Source organism: Pseudoliparis swirei, chromosome 18, assembly GCF_029220125.1.
Source record: "Pseudoliparis swirei isolate HS2019 ecotype Mariana Trench chromosome 18, NWPU_hadal_v1, whole genome shotgun sequence".
NCBI lineage: Eukaryota > Metazoa > Chordata > Actinopteri > Perciformes > Liparidae > Pseudoliparis > Pseudoliparis swirei.
In genome coordinates, this window is record NC_079405.1 from 17480246 (window position 1) to 17501494 (window position 21249).

General features: G+C 40.0%; 1 protein-coding gene across 2 annotated transcripts in view; it reads left to right on the plus strand.

Annotated features, from left to right (window-relative positions):
* Positions 1-468: 468 nt before the first annotated feature.
* The window catches only part of LOC130207993 (retinoic acid receptor gamma-A-like), a 34358-nt gene continuing 13577 nt past the window's right edge, over positions 469-21249 (plus strand). Inside the window, exons 1-2 of one of the 2 annotated variants that reach the window (XM_056436816.1) lie at positions 469-562; positions 11875-12280. In XM_056436816.1, the coding sequence (XP_056292791.1) occupies positions 12112-12280 (169 nt within the window). In that variant the 5' untranslated portion in view covers positions 469-562; positions 11875-12111. Of the gene's footprint in view, positions 563-11874; positions 12281-17823; positions 19326-21249 lie in introns of those variants that run through there. The other variant, XM_056436817.1, reaches the window with a different exon arrangement.

The following is a 21249-nucleotide window of genomic DNA, read 5'->3' on the forward strand; positions in this document are numbered from 1 at the left end:
TGTGTGCGTTCAAGTGACGCTTTGCTGTGTGTGTAAGTGCCGGCCTATCTTTGGATGGTGAGCAGAGGAGGAACACATTTAGAAATGCAAAACAAACACTCACATAGTTGAAGTCCAACAAAAGAGCATTGACTGACAGTACAGTGTAGAAGGAGTGGAGGTAAAGAGAGAGAAAGAGACTGTAAGACAAAGAGAGCGAGAGAGAGAGACAGGGGAAGAGAGAGGGGGTGGGCAGCAAGTTGAAACCTAAGCTTTCTGGACCCCGTTTTCCTTTCCTTCGGGCATTCTGTGGCTGGTAAAAAATGTGCTGTATATTTGAAGTGTTGGATCACATGACAAAGGCAGGGTTTGTGAATCAAAGTACACAATGATTTCAGGAGGAGAGAGAAAGAGAGAGAGAGAGAGAGCAAGAGAGAGAGAGAGGGTGTGTGTTAGCCAGAGAGACGGGAAAAGGAGAGGGAGGCGGAATGCAACAGGCTGAGCTCTATCGTCGCAAACACAACTACAACGCTCCTTCTCAGATCAAGTAACCAAACACTGCCGTGTTCACAGCCCACTTCTGGTAAGTTTGGTTTTCAATTCCATTTCTCAAGATCTTTGTTTCCATATAACTTCTGGTGGCAGTGTGTGTGTGTGTGTGTGTGTGTGCGTGTGTGTGTGTGTGTGTGTGTGTGTGTGTGTGTGTGTGTGTGTGTATGTGTGTGTGTGTGTATGTGAGGGAAAAGAAGACATGTCAGAGCATGAGTGAGATGTGTGTGTCTGTGTGTGTGTTTTTCTTGTGATCTCTCCCTCTCTCTTTCTCTCTCTCTCTCTCTTTGTGCGTGTGTGTGTTTCTGGGACTGCACGAGTGGAGAGATTATGTTTCCTGAGGACAACTTTAATTGAGAACAGAAACTCAAGCGAGTAATAAAGAAAGACAGATACAGCTAAGGAGGGGAATGAAAGATGATCAGGACTTGCATGTGCTCCGCGGCCGCTCCATGTGAGAAGCTGAATGCTTGTGGAGATGTGTGTGTGTGTGTGTGTGTGTGTGTGTGTCCTCATTTGTGTGCCCTGCTGAAGGATGCACATCAGTTTATTCCTGACTCCATACACTCTAATTCACAAGCGGTGTGTAATGACTGCTAAAGGCCTCTACACAGACAAAGAAAGGGGAATGTGTTATGTTGAATGATGAATGTTGGAATTCCCCTCAAGAATTAAATAAATAAGAGAATAAGTCACATACTGTTTTATATTGTTGCGATCTTGGGGCAGTCTGAGTGCTACAGGTGAGCTCGATAGGCCATTATTCCAGCAGCAGACACAGTGGCTGCTTTAGCCTGCAGGCTCTCGGCCAACAGACTGCCTGTCAGACTTGATGAATCACTCCATCAACACCACAAATGGCTGCGCAGGTCTGGTGTACCTGAGTATGAGCGCCCTCAGTCACTCATCCCCCCGAAGGTTATGTAAACAGGTTTCCATCCATACAATTACATAAGCGGGATGGAAACACTGAAATAGGCTACTCCGGATATCACAAGACAGTCTGCTGTGTGTCTAGTCACTGATGCGGCCGCTTTGCATTGTGTGTCTGTGTGTGTGTGTGTGTGTGTCTGAATACACATACTGTCCTCCCTTTTACACGGTCTATGAATCATTTCCAAGAGCACCCTTTGTGCGGTCTCTGCTATATGAACACATTGCATGATTGATGATTGTGATTAGGACGCTATTTATCTGCAAAGTGCTTCTTCCAGTTGATCCGAGCTGCCCTCGTCTGTCCGCTAACACCACACTGCTGAGCATCTACGCTATGCACTCCAATGCGTGGCCCCGCTGTGAGCTATTCTAGCAAAGTCTTGACAAATCTATTCCAGGTTGATTTTCCTTAATGTCTGGAGGAATTCTCATCAGCACGTCGACAGGAATAGGTGGACGAGTCTATAAGCAGGGCATAAACAGCTGGGTGTAAACAATACATAGTATATTAGAGACCACATTCTGGAGAGCAGTGGCACACTCGCTAAATATAACTATTCTTCTTCTTCTTCTTCTTCTTCTTCTTCTTCTTCTTCTTCTTTTTCTTCTTTTCTTCTTATTTTTATTTTATTTTCCTTCTTCTTCTTCTACCCTCCTGATTGAACAGATTTGAGTAATCATCCTTTTCATCTCATGGTCATTTTCTCTGCCGGTGGACGTCCGCACACTGCCGGCTACTGAGTGAACTTTGTCTTTCGGATCCCGGGTCAGACTTTGTTCAGCTTTTGAAATCTAACATTTATGATTGATGCATCTGCTTTTGGTTAAGTCTTGTTTTTCTTCTTCAGTTTCATCATTAGGAGATCGACATTTCTCGAAATAAATGTGCGTGTTCATGGATTTGGTAGTGTTGGATATAACTTCTTAAAATGCATTTGTTCTATGTACTCCTCTAGACTGACAGCCCCTCAGGCTGGGGAGGCTCTCTGGCCTCTCTTTCTCTTTCTCTCGGTCTCACTGACTTCTTTCTTCTTTATATCCTATTAAAAAAAAGAATCCATCTCTGCGGGTCCGTGTCAGCTGAGTTTAATTACAGGGTTGCTGCCTACGCATAACTGGAAACTTGGACCTTACTAAATGAAGAAGCAAGCATTTGCTACTTGTTTTTAAGAGCAAAAGACACAAATGTTTTCTTGTTCTACAGAATTACATACGGTCCACATTTATCTTGAGAGTCAAGCACTGGCTCTGGTTCGGCTTGAGGTGTCCACTTGGCTTCAGAGATTTGGACATCACTTGTAACATTCACGATTGCTTTTGCTGCCGTTTTTCTAAATTCAAGGCTGAATATGTCTCAGTGTGTCTAAAGAGTTTCTCCGCATGTTTAATCGTGGCCCAAGGCTTCTCTTCAGTGCAGGCTACAAGTCCCTTTAAACACACTTCTAATCCTCTGCTGCGCGAAGGAACAGCAAGGCACGTAATACGTAGACGGTGGGGGGGGGGGGGGGGGGGGGGGTTGAGGCAATCTTTAGACACACGTTTCACTTTAATTTGAATGAAAAGCTGCCTATACCAAATGCCTCAATTAGGCCTGACCCATGGCCTGAGCTGCTGGGCCTGGAGCGACAGGAGCTGACCCCGGCTCTGACCTGGAGACCCCCGGCAGCCCACAGGGTTGTTTCTACATAATGACAACATTGTGTGTTTTATGAAGCGTTACTATTACAAACATCATCCCCATTAGTACGGCTAACACATAATTCACACTGTGTTATTCCAGGTATGACAGACAGTTTAATTTTGTGCACAAGAGTAAAGCTGTAAATTAGTTGAGAGTCGAGTGACATTAATCTACATTAATTGATTCATTGTTTGGTTTATAAATCCCAGAGCTCAATCTAACATCGTCAAATTGACTGTTTTGACCAACCAGATATCATTGAAGATTTAAAGAAACTACATACATGTTGGAGTAAATGATTAATCAATTAGTATAAATGTTTTTTGTTGTTGTTGTCAATCACATAAATTAATAATTTTAGCTTTACATATATTTTACTTAATACAATTATTCTAGTTGCTCTACACACATTACATTACAAAGTAAAACACAAAACCTATACAAAACAATGCTTACTAATGTCATTAATTTCCCAGCATACTCAGCATAACGACTTCACTCCACTACTCTTTTCTGGGAACAGTAGTTGTATCCAAACAGTTCGTTATGATGGAAACATCTCATTAGGAGATATATTGTAGTTTATTTAATAGATATTTGTGAATTGAAAACTGAATTCTAAGAAAGTCTAAGTTTGGACGTGAAGTTAAAGGAAGTTATAGGATTACCTCTGTTTTGGAATTATGTTTATTGGCTTACTTATTAATTTATATGAGAAGATGATACCATAGGGTTTGTATCCTGACTACAAAGCTTAGCTTCGAATAAAAATCATAGACTTGAAATAGGATTTGGATACAACCACCCATTGGTTTGTGGACTGTGGCCTTGTATTTGATATTTTGGCCGTCACCATTTTTATTTTTTGTTTATCGCGATCTTGGTTTTGGTCCGCGCCATCTTGGTTTTTTGATGAACAGAAGTGATATGAGAGGGTTCAGAAGTAATTCTGAAGACTAAATAAGACAAAGTGAAACAAAATTATTTAAATTGATTATGTTTTTACATCTAACTCACAGTAAGGAAGAAAAATCATCTATTTCCCAAAATGTGAAATTATTTACTTTAGGCCGAGACGTCACTTGGACCAAATGGATAGTCAACTTCGTCTCCTTCAAACTTCAAACATAGTTTTTTTATAGGATCTTTTATAGGATCTGCCTTGCCTTAACTAGGCAAGGCAGATCAGATCCATCCCCTTTACTGGAAACATTTTTCATAAAATGAATATCTGGCAATCATTTTGAAAGAAGATTCTGAGTAAAAACACTTGGAAGATCACATATCAAATGTTGTTTTGAAGCTTAATAAATAAATCTAACAACATAATGGAAATATGTTTTTGCCGCAGCCAGAAACTTTTTGGCGTAAAAAGACATCTGTCAGACACTGATTATTTATGGCCCAGAAATATTTCTGAAATTTCTGTGTCTCAGTATGTGCATTTTCTAAATAGTGTGTTCAGCATATATCATTCCTGGCTGTATCCTCTCAGAATAAGCCATATTTTATTGTGGTTTTATGGTTTACAGCTAATTTTTTTCCTTGCATTTGGTTGGTTTTTGGGTAGTTTTTAGTCTTCAAATGCACTCAGACTTTTAGTTTACTGTGTGGTTCGATGTCATGTACAGAAACTCTGTGTTCTTAGTTTCGAACACTGACATTTTATTTTTAATTCCGTGATTTACTTCCTAATATCACATTCTAATGTCTGTATAGATATACATCTGCTAGCTGATCTTTTCATTGATTTCAGAATAAATGAGACAGAACAGCAAATTTGATACCATACATTTAGAAAATTAAGTTGACATAAGTAAAGAGTTCCTAAAAAAACCTAAATGACATACTTAACATGATCACCTTTACATCAAGTACAGCTATTTTACTGATAATCTATCCAGACACCTACAATTTTGTATTTACTCTCAGATTTAGTTCATAACACAGTTTATACCATTACAATTAAATTAAATTTCAATTCAGTTTATTTTATATAGCCAAATATCACAAATTACAAATTTGCCTCAGAGGACTTTACAATCTGTACACATACAGGACCGCACATCGAATCAGGAAAAACTCCCCAAAAATAGAAAAAAACCTTTCGCAGGGAAAAAAGGGAAGAAACCTTCATGAGAACAACAGAGGAGGATCCTTCTCCCTGGATGGACAGAAGCAATAGATGTCATGTGTACAGAAGGAATCATTACAGATTTAGTGGCACGACTTAAAGAGAACTTTAGAGTTTAGACTCATTTTAAGTCCAAAAGGTTTTCTGACGAGTTCTCGAGTAACGAGCGGGGGCATTAAACAGGAGGCACTGAGGCAAAAAGGACCAGTAGCGTAGACAGAAGAGGCATCTTAAACCACCAACATCCACCACTGACCAGGCCTTGATGAACGATACTACTCAGGCTTTCAGCCCTCGCCAAATAATTTAGACCTATTCAAATTAATTCAATCCATACAACTCTTGTTCTTCTATTACAATGAGAGTTCACTTTGAAATGTCTGTTGGTCACCTTAGAGTGGCCAAGAGACTTTACTCTAAGAAGAGGGACTGTTTAAAGAGTAAAATAATTGTCAAAAAAGGCTGATGCATGCGGACAAGTAGTGCTGCACCATGCATATATAAAGTACACTATAGCATTGCAGCGGTTTAGTTGCTGCCACTGTGAAGTCTGTCCAAACAGTAAGAACTGGGCAGGAAACGAGGGGCTATTAGTCCTGTCAGATGGATACTGTTACATGGTCTTTAAAAGAACTGGTTTATGTCCTGGGGGCAATCAACTCAGCCAACGTGTAGGTTTTAAAACTTTACTCTGCACTACTGAGAATTATATGATTACTTGCTTTTCCATGCTCACTGAAATTATACTAATATCTAAGACTGTAAAATTATTTAATATTTGCATGATGCATTGATCTTAGCATTGATGCACTGATAATCAAGAGTACAAGTTCTAAGCAACATGTTTATTTAGTTTTAACCTTTGCACCGGCCTCAAGCTTCTGAATGCGTTGACTCGAGTCGCTCTCCATTCACTAACTAACATACTTTCTTTTACCACACATTTCTCAGCTCTAAAAAATTAACCTTATTCTACAATAAAACTGAAGATTAACTTTAGAAGCAGTCCTCTATTTCCCTTAAAAATGCTGTGCTATATTTTCTCCAAACCATCAAAATATTTATCTGTGCAGACAAAATTTATTGGTCTAAGACCTAAATGAAGCAGTTAACTGCCATAATGTTAACTGTTTTATTGTGTTGATTTAAGAAGTCAACTTTCTGCCACTTAATATTATTTTTTAGAACCAAATACAGGTGGTGTCATTAAGCTCTATTTATGTTGACTTTGTCAGATCATTTTGCGTGATAAAAGAGATGCAAGTGTCAGCCAAAGGTGCTATAGGTGGAAGGAGCACCCCAAATGAGAGAAGAAAAAAGGCCTCAACATAACTATAAAGCAAATTACATACACACCAATAGTTTAAAACACTATTTGAATTTTGAGAACCGATCTGCATATTTTAATCTGAAAGACATAAAGTTATGTATTTTTTGTGTGAGTGTATGAACACAGTGATTGGTGGTGGAACTGGCTGCGATACAAGGAAAACCAGCTTAAATATTGCCGATAAGGCACCGAATAGGTCATGGTCGGCTGTGTTATGAAAACAACCTAAGGCAAATTTCCAAGTGCTGCTTACATGCAAGCAGTGGCAGTGTCAACCTTCACAAATAATTGTTGCCCGACAAATTGTGAGTTCTATAAGGCTCTTGCATACAGCAGTTTGCTTTGATTAGTTAAACATATCAAAGTGAGCGAAAATACATGATATCATGCAGAGTACATGTTGCAAATTTGGTGAGGGGGTTAAAACACTCTCTGGACATGTCGTTTTCACAAGTAAATTACAACCAGCTTAGTGTGGACCGACTCTCAGTAATGACACTTCCTGTGTGTGTGTGTGTGTGTGTGTGTGTGTGTGTGTGTGTGTGTGTGTGTGTGTGTGTGTGTGTGTGTGTGTGTGTCTGTGTCTGTGTGTGTCTGTGTGTGTGTGTGTGTGTTTCATAACAATAATCTCAAATTGATTTGGTTTGGAAAAACCATAAAGTTTTGTCACAATTACACCCAGGGTAACTATGTCCAGATGATTCTGCTAATAAGCACTTAAAACATCAAAAACATCAAACAAGTTGTCATTTCAACTGTGACAAGTTACTGCAGGCAGCAATGGGCTGAACACAACGAGGTAACTTCTGGAAGTGTAGTTTGATGGAAGTTATGTAAAAACAAACAAAGTTGACAGTGTGAGGTGGAAAGTCCCAACATTCTCACACTAAAGCTGTTTTTAATCCCCATAGTCTGGGAAAGGGAGCATCAGTTGTGTGTGTGGATGCCTGTGTTGGTGTGTCAGCAGGACCAGGACCAGGTGACCCAGTCTGACCTGACCCAGCTAGGTCTCATAAAAGCAGCATTGAGGCCTGGAGGCCCGGAGACACAGCACTGCGTTTGTTGCCCTACCCAAGGTGTATTCCCCCTGGAGGGAGAGTGAGGGGGCGGAGCGGAGGGGTGTTACTCATTAGAGAGAAAGAAACCATTCCTTGGCTTCGGCACACGTTATTTCATAGTTTATTAGTGGAAATAAAACCGCTGGGTTATTTTTATGTATGTTTTTTTGCAACTGCTCGGCCCGTTTTCTTTTGGTTTGCCTCCTCCCATGCTGCTTTACCACAGTCCGTCTTTTTCTCTTATTGATGCAGTTACAAGTATGGCTCCAATTAATAGGACTCTGTTCACTTCTTACACATGGCCTGCCAGATGCTTGAAACTCCCTCCCTTTCTTTTCCTGTTTCCCTCTACCATTTTCCATCCTTTTTTTTAAGCTTGCAACACTTTTTCCCCTCATCCTGATCCTGTTATACATCTGGATTTCATACTGGTGATTTCAGTCTTTGAATTTAAATTGGTCAAAGAGTCAACTTGAAGTCTCTTTTTAAAAGTAAAAAAAGTACTAAAGTAAGGCTGCATCTCCTTAATTTTTCAAGGTCAATTGCACCTTCACATAGGCATGTGTGAACGCTGTGTTTTCCACTGATGACTTGCCCACAAACATTATTAAAGTCATAGAATATCTGTGTGTGTTCACTTCCACAGCCTACAGGCCCATGCTTGTGTGTGTCTGTGTTCTGCTTTTAGAGAGGCATGTGCATGCGTATGATTTGCAAAATGTGATCATTCCACACCATGTATGTAATCACTTGTTTTAATCCCTATTCACTTTGTCCAACCTATGTTTGACGTTTGACATTTGACAAACACAAAAGTTCTTTGTGGAAATATTCGCAGGGACTCTCCCTCGCTGGCCCTTGCAGTGAAGAAAAGCCGTGGCAGAGCCAGGCTGTTACAGCAAAAAATGTCAATGTTGGAAATATGACTTTTAAAAACAACACTCACTGCGCTGACTTAGTGTGTAAATGTGTAATATGTGCCGTGTGTGCTCCCATGTGTGGGAAGTAATAAATGCTGCAACAACAAAAGGATTTAGAATAAATTTACTCCAATAGTAGCAGCACAGAGGCACAGATGATTAGTCTATGATTGTGTCCGCCAGTGAGGTTTGACTTAATATTATAAACACCACTCAGTATGAATACAAATCAACAGCACCACAAATGGTAGCCTCCAAATTAAATAAACACCTCTTTAAAACATTTTCAACACAAGCTGAACATTTAATCTTCATGAAGGTAGAACCCATTGCACTGCTGTTGTCTTAGACTGCATTCATTAAAAAGCTAACTAATTGTGTTGGGATCTGGACTGATGAAGTCTGGAGCACATTGTCATGGTTAGAGCAGCTAACGTTTAAAAATAAAACATGTTTCACTTTTTAAAATGAATCTTTTTATGAAACTGAGCCATCTAAAACAGTTTGAGACATATTAGTCCATATTTTGAGAATATAATGGATGTGAATGGTTTTGGAACTATTTTCTACTGAAAAAACTGCTCACAGAAATGTGTGGATTATCGAGATTAACTCGGAACTTGTTCCTGGTAAAAATATGTGAACAAGAAGATTATGTATTTGTACATGTGTGCAAGTGCATCTTTGTGTCTAGGGGATCGTGCGTGAACAGCTCTTTTCAAGTTCAGCCTCAGATTCCGGATTGGATTGAGATTTGGACATCGATTTGGCCGCTCCTGAACAATCACCTTCTTGCTTTTGAACCATTTCTGTGCAGTTTCTGCTGTTTGCTTGGAGTCGATGTCTTACTGGAAAATAAATGTTCTCCCAAGTCGTAGTTCTCTTGCAGACAGACGTATTCATATTATCCTCCAGGTTTTGGAATATCTTTCTATATTCATGTTCCCCTCTACCTTCACAAGCTTTCAGGGCCTGCTCCCTTTCGCTTAGTAGATGACAAACTGAACCAACATCTGACTACAACAGAATGCATCCTCTCCTTTTGGTCGGAGGAGGCATGTTAGCTGTTAGCAGACGATAGGCAGAAGAGTCCTGGCTAACAGAGATGACAGCTAACAGGGATAATACATCGAAGAGAACTGAACACACTGACTGTTTCTGTTCAGAGGTTAAACAGTCAAAATAGATAGATAGATAGATATATACTTTATTAATCCCCAAATTTTGTTTGTCGTCAGTAGCAACACACAACAATAAAAAAAAAAAAACAAAAATAAGAAGGGGGGGTGGATGATCTGGCAGTGATGATCTGTGAGAGAGCCTCATAGCCGCAGGAAGCCTCTCTCCCTCTGTCTCTCCTTGGCGGAGCGTGGGAGCGCGAGAGGAGAAAGTAAAGTACCTCCCTCCTGGGTGTGGTGGAGGGTGTGGTGGTCGTGGTCCACTGTTGTCCAATTCTTCAACGACCTCCTCTCCACCACCCCCACCACCACAGCAGCAGGGGAGCAGCTGGCAGAGCCTTCCAACCCCAGCCTAAGACGGCACTGGTGTACGGCCATCCTGCCTCCCCCCAATGGCAAAGCCCAGCCAGACAACACAACACAAACTGGCAACCTGACCGACGCTGCACACGTTGAAGGATCGAAGCTTTCTCAGGAAAAATGCATTACACAGTGAAATACAGCTGAGATGCTTGAAGCAAGTGCAGACAGCTGCATGGATTTCATTGAGAGCGCATCTGGATGTATGTGTACAGATTGTAAAGCCCTTTGAGGCAAATTTGTAATTTGTGATATTGGGCTATACAAAATAAACTGAATTGAATTGAATTGAATCTGTTGCGTGAGAAGAGCGAATGAAAAAACACATCTAATATGCAGGCAAGTTTGTATTAATTTTAAAAAACATTCCAAAAGTAGTCATTGCAGACCCACCTGGTGTTGTGTGCACTTTCTGCAGAGTCCACTTCTAGTTAAATTATGTGAACAAACTTTCATTCATCTCAATCCTATTGGGTTGGGTTTTGAAAATCTCAGAAGAGATATTTTGAAATCTGAGCAAATACAATTTTAATCTGCACATTAAAATACCAGAAGAACACAAGAGATCAGTTAATGGATTGACCCTTTGAGATGGAACTGGCGGAATCGTGTAATTGTGCTAAATTAAGACGTATTGCTTTGGTGTGACCATGTGTGTCGATGTGTTCGCATTTCTCTGTCTTGTAAAAAAGGCTCTGCTGTGGCCGGTATGTCCATCTCAGCATGTGGAGCCCGTCCCTTTGTATTATATTTATATATACAGTATATATATATATATATATACAGTACATACACACATTATATATTTGCTGTACTTGTATGTATGCACCGTAGCAGTGTCTCAGTACAATTGAGAAACAAGGACAGAGGTTTGCTCTTTTAGAGGACAGATTGTTCCTCTCAATATATATTTTTCACTGTGTATTTTGAGTGAATCATGTATTATTTTTTGTAGTTCAATAATGGACATTTGTAAATTCATAATTCTCTCCCTCTGTGTCTCACCCACTCTGGGTGTTTGATTCCCATGCAAAGCAGGCCCAAAACAACAAGACATTATTTTGCAGAGCTGTATTTACCACACAGCTCCACCCTAGAGAGTTAAGCTCCACCCACTCATGAAATCACTGAAGGGGATGAGCGAGTCATAGAGAAAGATGGGAGGGCAGCCCTCTTTTAGCTTATTGACAGGGCCACAGAGTCACTACGTGAGTCCTTAAAAAACAGAAAGGGTGAGACATGGTGAGCATTTTAAACCTTTAACGTGTGTTGTGCTTCACAGAGGGCACAGAGGAGTGCTTTTTATGGAGTGGGGTACAGTGAGAATGAGGTCACGTGTGTCTGCTGTGGTAAAGGGTTAATTGTACCCATGTTGTGGCTGGCTGTTCTCAAGTAGGCTGGCTAGAGTCAGGCTGGCAGAGGGAACAGAGAGACCCTTTATAATACAGTGCTACTGATTGAAATCATATGGCATTGCCTAAAATCATTGCACCACTTTGAAGAGAGAGAAAAAGCATAAGAGGAGTGTCGCGGCCTCTTCAGCACTCTCCTTTTAATCTTTGGTTTCCATAATTTTATTCCTCGTCTGGTGTTTGCATTTGATATTTTTCAGCGATTGTTTTGGCAATTGATATTTTAGTCTTTTACTTGTTGAATTGATTTGATATTAGGTGACTTGTTAAGCCACTGTGCTTACTAGGCTTGACTTTAGTTCCAGTATCTAACCTTCTCTTCCCTCCTTTTCTACAGAGTCTGTACCTGGTCAGGTCTTGGTCACGTGGCCCCTGGTCTCTTTTCCTGTTTCAGCAGCATCCTTCCCGCCTCCCTGCAGCCTGACACAGGAGCAGCCAGCAGCTGGAGGGAGGGGCTGAATGGCAGCAGCCCACTTCAAACTCAACGCAGGCCCCTGACGAAGACGACGCAGGGAGACAAAACAACAACACATTCAGAGAGAAGTCACCTGAACCACCAGCAGCACTTTTCACCATGGCAACCAACAGAGAGCACCAAGTGCGTCACATGACCGGCTTCCCCCGGGCTATGTACCCGTTCACCTTTAACTCCATGCGTAGCCACTCCCCCTTCGACCTGCTGGCCAGTAGCCACCTTTTCGGCCGGTTTGGGACAGACCTTCCCAAAGAGATGGCTGCATTGTGTGAGTAATACAAATCATTTATTCATAATTTACACAACTTACAAAGAACCAGAGATTTGTTATACATCACTGTTAAAGAGCGTATTGCTTTTATTTGCAAATCACAGATTGCTGACAATTAAAAAAATATAAATATATATATATATACAGGACTGTCTCAGAAAATTAGAATATTGTGATGAAGTTCTTTATTTTCTGTAATGCAATTAAAAAAACAAAAATGTCATGCATTCTGGATTCATTACAAATCAACTGAAATATTGCAAGCCTTTTATTCTTTTAATATTGCTGATTATGGCTTACAGCTTAAGAAAACTCAAATATCCTATCTCTAAATATTAGAATATCATGAAAAAGTATACTAGTAGGGTATTAAACAAATCACTTGAATTGTCTAATTAACTCGAAACACCTGCAAGGGTTTCCTGAGCCTTGACAAACACTCAGCTGTTATAAATCTTTTTTTTACTTGGTCTGAGGAAATACTAAAATTTTATGAGATAGGATTTTAGAGTTTTCTTAAGCTGTAAGCCATAATCAGCAATATTAAAAGAATAAAAGGCTTGCAATATTTCAGTTGATTTGTAATGAATCCAGAATGCATGACATTTTTGTTTTTTTAATTGCATTACAGAAAATAAAGAACTTTATCACAATATTCTAATTTTCTGAGACAGTCCTGTATATCATCATGAGGGTTCCAGCTGTTCAGAGGTTGAATCAGAAGGCAATACATCCTGATCCTACACACTAACACATGACAAGATAGTGTGCTAGAGGTCTGTTTCGTATAAAAACAGTTGAGACTCTCATCAGTTTGTGTCTTCAAGGTCACTTTGAGGCTATAATCACGCTTTAAATCATGCATTGAGAAGAGATTGGAAGAGAAGAGTTTTCCATGTGGTAAACCAGGCAGATAGAAGAGAGGACAGGCTGGAAAAACAGCAAACATAGCATGGTCCCTTGTGTAATCAAACCCTTTTCATCAAATCTAAATCTTTCAAATCATCATTAGAACAGAAAAATATGGATTTCCTCAAAAGAAGAATGTTTTTTTGGCAGAGGAGAGTGCCTCTAAAAGCAGTGTGTTTGGATAAAGACCATTTGAGTCACAGGGGGCACTATTGCACTTCACAGAGACTCAGCAAGACCTCAGAGAGAGTAGTCCAAAGACTGACAACATGTTGTACTTTGAAAAATAACTTGATTTGAAGAGTCAATTACTTTCTTTTTTTTATTGGCTCTCATATTCTAGAATTTCCTTCAAAATGAACTTCTGTCCTTATATGTTTTCCTTTATCCCTCTCATATTCATTGTGTTTAATGTGTGTGTGTGTGTGTGTGTGTGTGTGTGTTTGTGTGTGTGTATGTGTGTGTGTTTATTGTGTGCACACAGATAATGTGAGCGGCTGATATCGGTTTATCTGTTTATCTGGAGACTCAGGCCCTACGACCAGGCTTGTAGAAATCACAATGTCATTACATCTTTGACATGTTGCCTCGGGAACTTTTATACATACAGAGACAGAAAGATATGAGGGGCCCGGGCCGCATTATGTCAGTGAGGATTGATGACAATACACGTGGTTTTATGTAAAAAAAAAAAAAAAATATTATTTAATCAGGTATATGCAGAATTTCTAAACTAATCACAGTTATCGATGTTATTTCTTTCTATCTTGTGATAGTGTCACCTGTCAGTTGAGGTAAACAAGAAATAAATAGTACATTGCGATAAAAAACTACATTTGGTTTCTTAACCTTGATGAAGTAATGAGACCATCAAATAACATTTGCTAAACTGTAAATGTTTAATTCTGCAATGTATCACTCGGTCTACTTTGACGAATGAGATTCCGCACTTAAACATGTTCATCCTCAAAAATGTAATTACAAATCAGAGAAATGTCATTATTACAGAACTTTTGATCAAATTAAATGTTTTTTTCACAACACTTAGATTTTGTTCCAACGATTGTATACTGTTCAATTTAATTTAATTTAATTCAGTTTATTTTGTATGGCCCAGAAATACAAATTACAAATTTGCCTCAAAGGGCTTTACAATCTGTACACATACGACATCCCCGTCCCAGGACCGCACATCGAATCAGGAAAAACTCCCAAGAAATAGAAAAAACCCTTTCACAGGGAAAAAAGGTAAGAAATCTTCAGGAGAGCAACCGAGGAGGATCGCTCTCCAGGATGGACAGAAGCAATAGATGTCATGTGTACATAAGGAACAGCGTTACACAGTTACAACACAGTAGAAGTATTTCTATTTCTTTTTTTCATTCACAGAGTTACAACACATCCTTAATAAGGAGTTATTGTTGACTGAAAAGGTCTCCGCCCTATAGATAACAATCTATCTGGCAGGTGACTAGCCTTGTCAAAGCAAGACTTTGGCTGGGATGGTCTCTTTGTTCCCAACTTCTGATAAATAGCAGAGCTTCTGAATGCATTCAAAAATAAATGGTCAAAATTCTTCTGGATGTCAGCCTCTCAAGCAGCTTTTAAGACCTTGTAACAGCATCTTGCTTAATTCCCCATCAATTTGTGGGCACCCAGATTTCACCTAATTCCTTCATTGTGTACACAGATGTCAGCAACGTTGGCAGTCTTTGGTGCAGTTATGGCCCACACAAATGGGATCGGAAATTGAGTCACTGCTTTCAATTTAAATCCAGCGAAAAAGGTTGTAATCCCACAACAGGAATGTTTGACAGAGGTGTGGATATTGGGAAAGTGATGTTGCTACCTGGTGGGCAGGACCTTCACTGTTGTGACAAACCATTTGTTTGTGGTCTGGGTTTTCAAAACTCAGAAACCTAGCACTCGTCTCATCCACTCTAGTTAAAGAGTATAGCCTTCCAGTCACGTAATACAATAAGGTCCCCGATGGCCTGTCTAGAGCGACTGTTGACACAACCAACCATTAGTTTCTCACTCGTACCTCAATCCAACCTGCCAAGACACAATTGTCGAAAGACGTCCAGATAATGGATGAGGCCAAATATAAAGTTCAGCAGGACGTCCTTGAAATTCAGGAACTGTATGCAGCCATACTTATTACCGATTCTTGTTAGTATCTGTTCTGTATTGGGTCGGGTTGACGGAGGGGTTAGACTGCCTCGACTTCAACATGCTACTACACTAAAGTTTTCTGGGTTATTTGCCTGCAGACGGGTTGAACCTTCTGATTGCGACTGCTCGTGGGGAGTGGCTTGCACTCTTGGATCATGATGTGCAAAGGAGTTGACATAGTTATTCATCAGCTAGATTTTAGGAAATCAATATCTTATATAAACTGAAAGTTTAATGTGGCGATTAGCCAGCAGAGGTTTTCCAAACACATTATTTTGAATGAGGAAGACTAATTACAAATAATGAGCCAATTATTTACCATTAAGGGAAGCTAGAATAAATGACAATAAATGAGTGCAAAGTGACATGATACTAAATGACTAAAGAGGTTTAAGTGGCATTTGCCAATTAATTCAAACCAGGTCCTAATCGGTGTGCGTAGAAGACTTGACTTTGTTCTTGAATGAGATGAAACTCAAAACATCCCTGGATGTAGAATGAGTGGACACACACATCAAAAGCTCTCCGCTGTGTATTCAGTCAGACAGTAAACGATCTCCTCTTTTCCATAAAGCAGTGGGAAAAGGGAATTAATATAAGAGCACACAAATAACTATTTTGTGTTAAATCTGCCTTGTACTCCCTGGAATTAGTGTAAATACATGATACTGTCTTTGGATTTAAAGTAAATATTTTTCAAAATATATATCTATTTTTTTTACATAAAAAATTCGAAGCTAAAGTGATCTCTCGGATAGGAAGCGTATTTTTCCACAATGAACACAATGTCCTTTTTCGGCATTTCTGTACTAGTCACATCTTGTTCTTTGTAATGTTTTGAGTGTGTGTGTGTGTGTGAGTGTGTGTGTGTGTATGTGTGTGTGTGTGTGTGTGTGTTTGATATTAGTAACTTGAACCTAAAGGCACAGAGCAAGGCTTGTGTGTTTTTCTTTGTGTCTTTCATCACTGGCACTCTGTTTAAGCACATACACACATAATTGTCTGTGCGTCTGAACACATACATACACACACACACACACACACATTTCCACTCTGAAGGCTGCACATTCCAACACCCATGAATATCACAAACCAGCAGTCTTGCACTCCTTGCCTCACATTTGTGACTATATTTGTGCGCTCGCTGATGACCGCAGTGAGACTTTGTGCAAATATCTGCGGCCGAGCCGACGGAGCTGCTGGTGGAGAAACAGACAGAGACAGAGAGAGAGGCCATTGTTCAGCTCTGTGTGTTTGTGTCAGACATGACGACAGGATGAATAGCCAAAAGAACCTGATTGTGAATAGTTGTAATATGACTCGCTCCTCTTACAAATTTAAAGTGTGTTTGTGAGAAAGACAGAAATCTGCCATTTGGCCAACTAAAATATATTAAAGTTTAAGTTTTCTTAAAAGTGAAAGAAAGTAACTTTTTCTTTCTTCCCTCACATTCACCCTGCATTTGTATGTCCCTTCTTTCCTCAAAGCAGCAACAGGGGGCATGGCGCTATGAGGCGGGGAGGGTAATTGTCTCAAGGTGTGGGGAGAGCTCAGCATGCTCAGACTGAGCTGTGCTGCTCCCTGCAGAGTATCATTGTGTTCTGGTGTGCCGCCCGGCCATGGTGGTGACAGACAGGTAGAAACTCCACCAAGTTGGGGGATTACTCAAAAGATGAACAAAACTTCAGTAATAAAACAGCATATTGGGTGCATGTTGTTATTCTCCAAATATTAATGTAAATCTAAAGAAATGGATTCAGGGGGTTGGCAGAAATAAAAACAAAACACACAAACAACCAGAAATAAAAACAAAACACACAAACAACAGTTGAAAAACAAAGAAAATAGAGAATTGTAACACACAAGGGTGGTATGAAACATAGGCAGCCACAGGCAGGACAGTTTGTATGTGTGTGTGAAGGGGGGTGTTAAAGCCCCAGTGGGGGTTTCTTCCAGAGTTCATCCCTCTTGAACGAGGGAAGGAAAGGGAGGAGGAGAGGGAGGTGGGTGAGGATGTCTCGTATACAAACTATCCAGACTCGGGCAAGTACGATTGGCCTGCAGTGAAGTCCCACTTCAGTGTGGCTGAACTATCCAATAAGCTCCCCTAGGGACGATAACTGAATCCATTTTTAACTGAATTGAAGAAATTGAATTAGATATCGGCACATGCCAAGACCAAAAAAAGAGAGAAAGAGAACAAATACAACTGCAATAGAGACATGGGGATGAATGACAATTGAGAGACAAAGAAAAAGTTCAGATTTTAATTGAAATTAACCTTAAATAATAGGTCATATTCTCCGTCCCAAATGGAAGAAACACTATATGGATTAATGGACGATTCCTAAGACATTTCCTGGAAAGAACAATGTACTTTGGCTGTCATTGTTCGATTGGTACACATTACGCAGTTATTTCATTCCAATAAGATGCTAGAAATATGTCTACACACAAAAATGAAATTAAAAAAATATACATAATAAAGGTTAAACAAATAAATAAATATTTGTTTAGGTTTAAATGAATCTTCTTTGGTAAATCAACAGCTGCTCACAATGCAGCACAACTAAAATCTAATAACTGAAAATTCCCAACAAGGAGCATCACATTGCATTGCTCTTTTTCTAAAATGAAATGATATGGAAAGAATAAACCTAAATTAAAGCTTTATCGTTATTTTTATTCAATATTTTTTATTCTCAGTTTCTTTAGTTCTGTTTAATTGTATAAATAAACTTCTGAGAATAATTGGAAGTATAAACTATTGACCAGCAGCGACGCCAAATCGGGATATAAACCACACCCATCCTCAAACTGCCTTCATTTTGATCTTAATGACACACCTGTAAAGTTTCATGACTGCATCTTATTGTCGTGACGCCATCACTGTGACAAAATCTGACAACATGTAAATTCCATGACACACACACACACACACACAGACTCGCAAGGTGAAAACAATACCACATGGTAATCATAGTAAAATGCAACACAATACTCAAGTAAACATTTAGTGACATTAGCACGTTATAGACTCCTTACATGGCCTCTCTCTGAGCTCCTTTCGTACTTTCTCTGAACAAACTGTGAGGTAGGAATTTGTTGCTAAGGGTGGTAGAGCTGTACTGTTTGGAAGCGAGGCAATGTTCCCTCCTGCGATGAAACAAAAGGGATTTAATACAGTAAAAAAAGACGAAATAGTCAAGGGAGAAGTAAGGGGAGGTGAAGAGTGTTTGTTTTCATTTGCAGAATATGAAATATGAAGAGCCGAATTGGAAAACTTGAAGGAGAAAAGGGGCAAGTCAAGGAACTTTAATGCATGCCCAATCAGAAAGAAGGTACATACCCCCTTTTACAACAACCCCTCCCTCTTCTTCTTCCCCGACCCCACCTCCCTTTTCTGTTCTGAGAGAGCATGCGGATAGTTGGTTGAGTCTGTGGTGGAGAGTGAGAGGCCCAGAGAGCCCGCAAGAGGGGAGCTGAGATCAGTTAAAGAAGTCAAAAAAGGCAGGCAGGCAAGTGATCTGGGAAAAGACAAGGTCAACATGTCTGGGTACTAGAGCAGAAAGAAGGCAAGAAAGAAGGATTTTGTCTATCCAGAGGACTTCGTTTGTGAGAGGACAGCACAGGACAAGCAGTCAGGGGGCAACAAGAGACAGACATACAGAAAGAAAGGGAACACCTGGACCAGCAGGGCATTGAGTTACTTCCAGTCACAGGAAGCCCTTTCTCACTTTTTACGGCCACGTTCTCACAGCTTGGCTGCAGAACAATTGGCTGTAGTTCTGTTTGCTGGGATTTGAGAGGAGCATGTTTGACTGTATGGAGGCTCTGGGGCTTGGCCCGCGGGCCCGCTTTGATGTGTCGGGACAAGGATCATGCATGCTCGGCAAGGCAACCCCTTACTTCTCCGGCCTAGACCCCTTCGCCTGGACTGGAACTGGCAGCATTCAGTGTGAGTACTTCATCCTGTCCATCAGACTGGAACAGAGCAGCTGTGTGTGAGTGTGTGTGTGTGTGTGTGTGTGTGTGTGTGTGTGTGTGTGTGTGTGTGTGTGTGTGTGTGTGTGTGTGTGTGTGTGTGTGTGTGTGTGTTTGTGTGTGTGTGTGTGTGTGTTCTTATCAGAGTCCTGGTTTTGTTATCATAGAGCTCTCTCCACAGGAAGAGTCAGATTCCTTTCGATTCTATGTACCCATTCTCACCCTGCTTTTTGTTTGTTTATGCGCTTAGTGTGCTTTGTGAGAGTGAGTGAGTGAGTTGGGGAGTGCATATTTATACATCATCGTGTTTGTTTTCTTTATGAATAACTTCACATGATTGACAGTTCTTTTAAACTATTTGGGACCGGACCTGACGACGTGTCCAGAAAACAACAACGTCCAAACAGAAACAGCACTGACAGATTGAAGGCAAATGGGCCTTGAAATCACGTGGTTGTGATTTGGCCAATAAAGTCACACACATAGAACCACAGTTAGTTAGAAACAGATTGCAAAAGATAAACAGTAACATGATTGGACTGAACAACTGCACTATATGAGCAGTCTTTTAATATCGGCGCTAATGTGATTGGAGAAACTCGCTCAAAGACATACAAACACATTTTCACAAAATTCTTCAGAAGCAGCGGTAAGCATTAAAAGTGAGTTTTGAAAGATGAAACTTGAATCACTTTTCATATGAGCCATTTCTTAACACAAGGCTAGACAAGGCAAGGATTACATCAGGCGTTAAGATACAGTGTTAAAACAACAACACAGGAGCAGTCACCCAACATAAATGAGAAGAATACACTTCATCTGGCAAAAGAATAAGCAGACCTTTTGATATACTCATGGAGTCCACTCTCAGACTATTTGATTACACTTGGTTTTGAGGCTTGGAAAATCAAACATTGACTCTATCTATCTATGGAAACTGACTAGCTGAAGTCTATTAATATGTGTCACCGAGCTGAGCTTAGATTTTTTGATGTTTGGAACATCTTCTCCGTAGTGTCCCCACTGAGCACCTTGAGTCTAGTCCTCTCAGTTATTATTTAGATACCAGGACATCAAGCACTGTCAGGTCCTCAGTGCTCACTAATGATGAAGGATGAGCAGTCAGGATGACAACCACCACAGCAGGGCCTGTTCCAACTCGCTAAGAGGCTTCGCCAGATGCCAGTCTGACAGACGAATGTCCACAAGTATTCATTCATCATGTTTGCTTTATGTAAAAACGGTTTAGGTTTAGCTTAGCTGCTTCCTTGGTTGACTTTCTGCTTTGAAGGTTGCACCTTTCTGATACCCTGTTAACATCATTGAGCAGTAGCATGCAAAGAGGCGTAACTCCCCAACTTTATGTATTAATCAAGCATATCTCTCAAACATGAGGCTGGGCCGGTGGACTGCAAATCCTACTGCTTGTAATTACAGCTGAAGCGATTTGTTAATGAATTGATTTTTCAATCGACAGAATAATATACTGCTACTATTGTGATAATCAATTGTTATCTTTCAGATAAGAAATCCTAACTCCGACTGCAGCTTCTCCAATTTGGTAGTTTACTGCTTTTCTCAGTTTTATATAATAGAACATTTATGTTTGTTGGCCTGTTGGTCAGACAAAACAAGATGCTTGAAGACGTCACTGTGAAAAAAATGTGGAAAATTACAACAGGCATTTTTTCCATATTTTTTATTTTACTAGCAAAATGCATTAATGGAATATCATTGGCAGTTTAATCGATAATGACGACAGTTGTTGCTGTAACATTGACATAGCTGTATACCAAACTTTATGTATTGCTGGCACACTTTGTTCTACAACTGCTGATGTATATTTATAATGTAGATCATAAACCTCATCCATTATAAGATTTCACTTTGAAAATAGA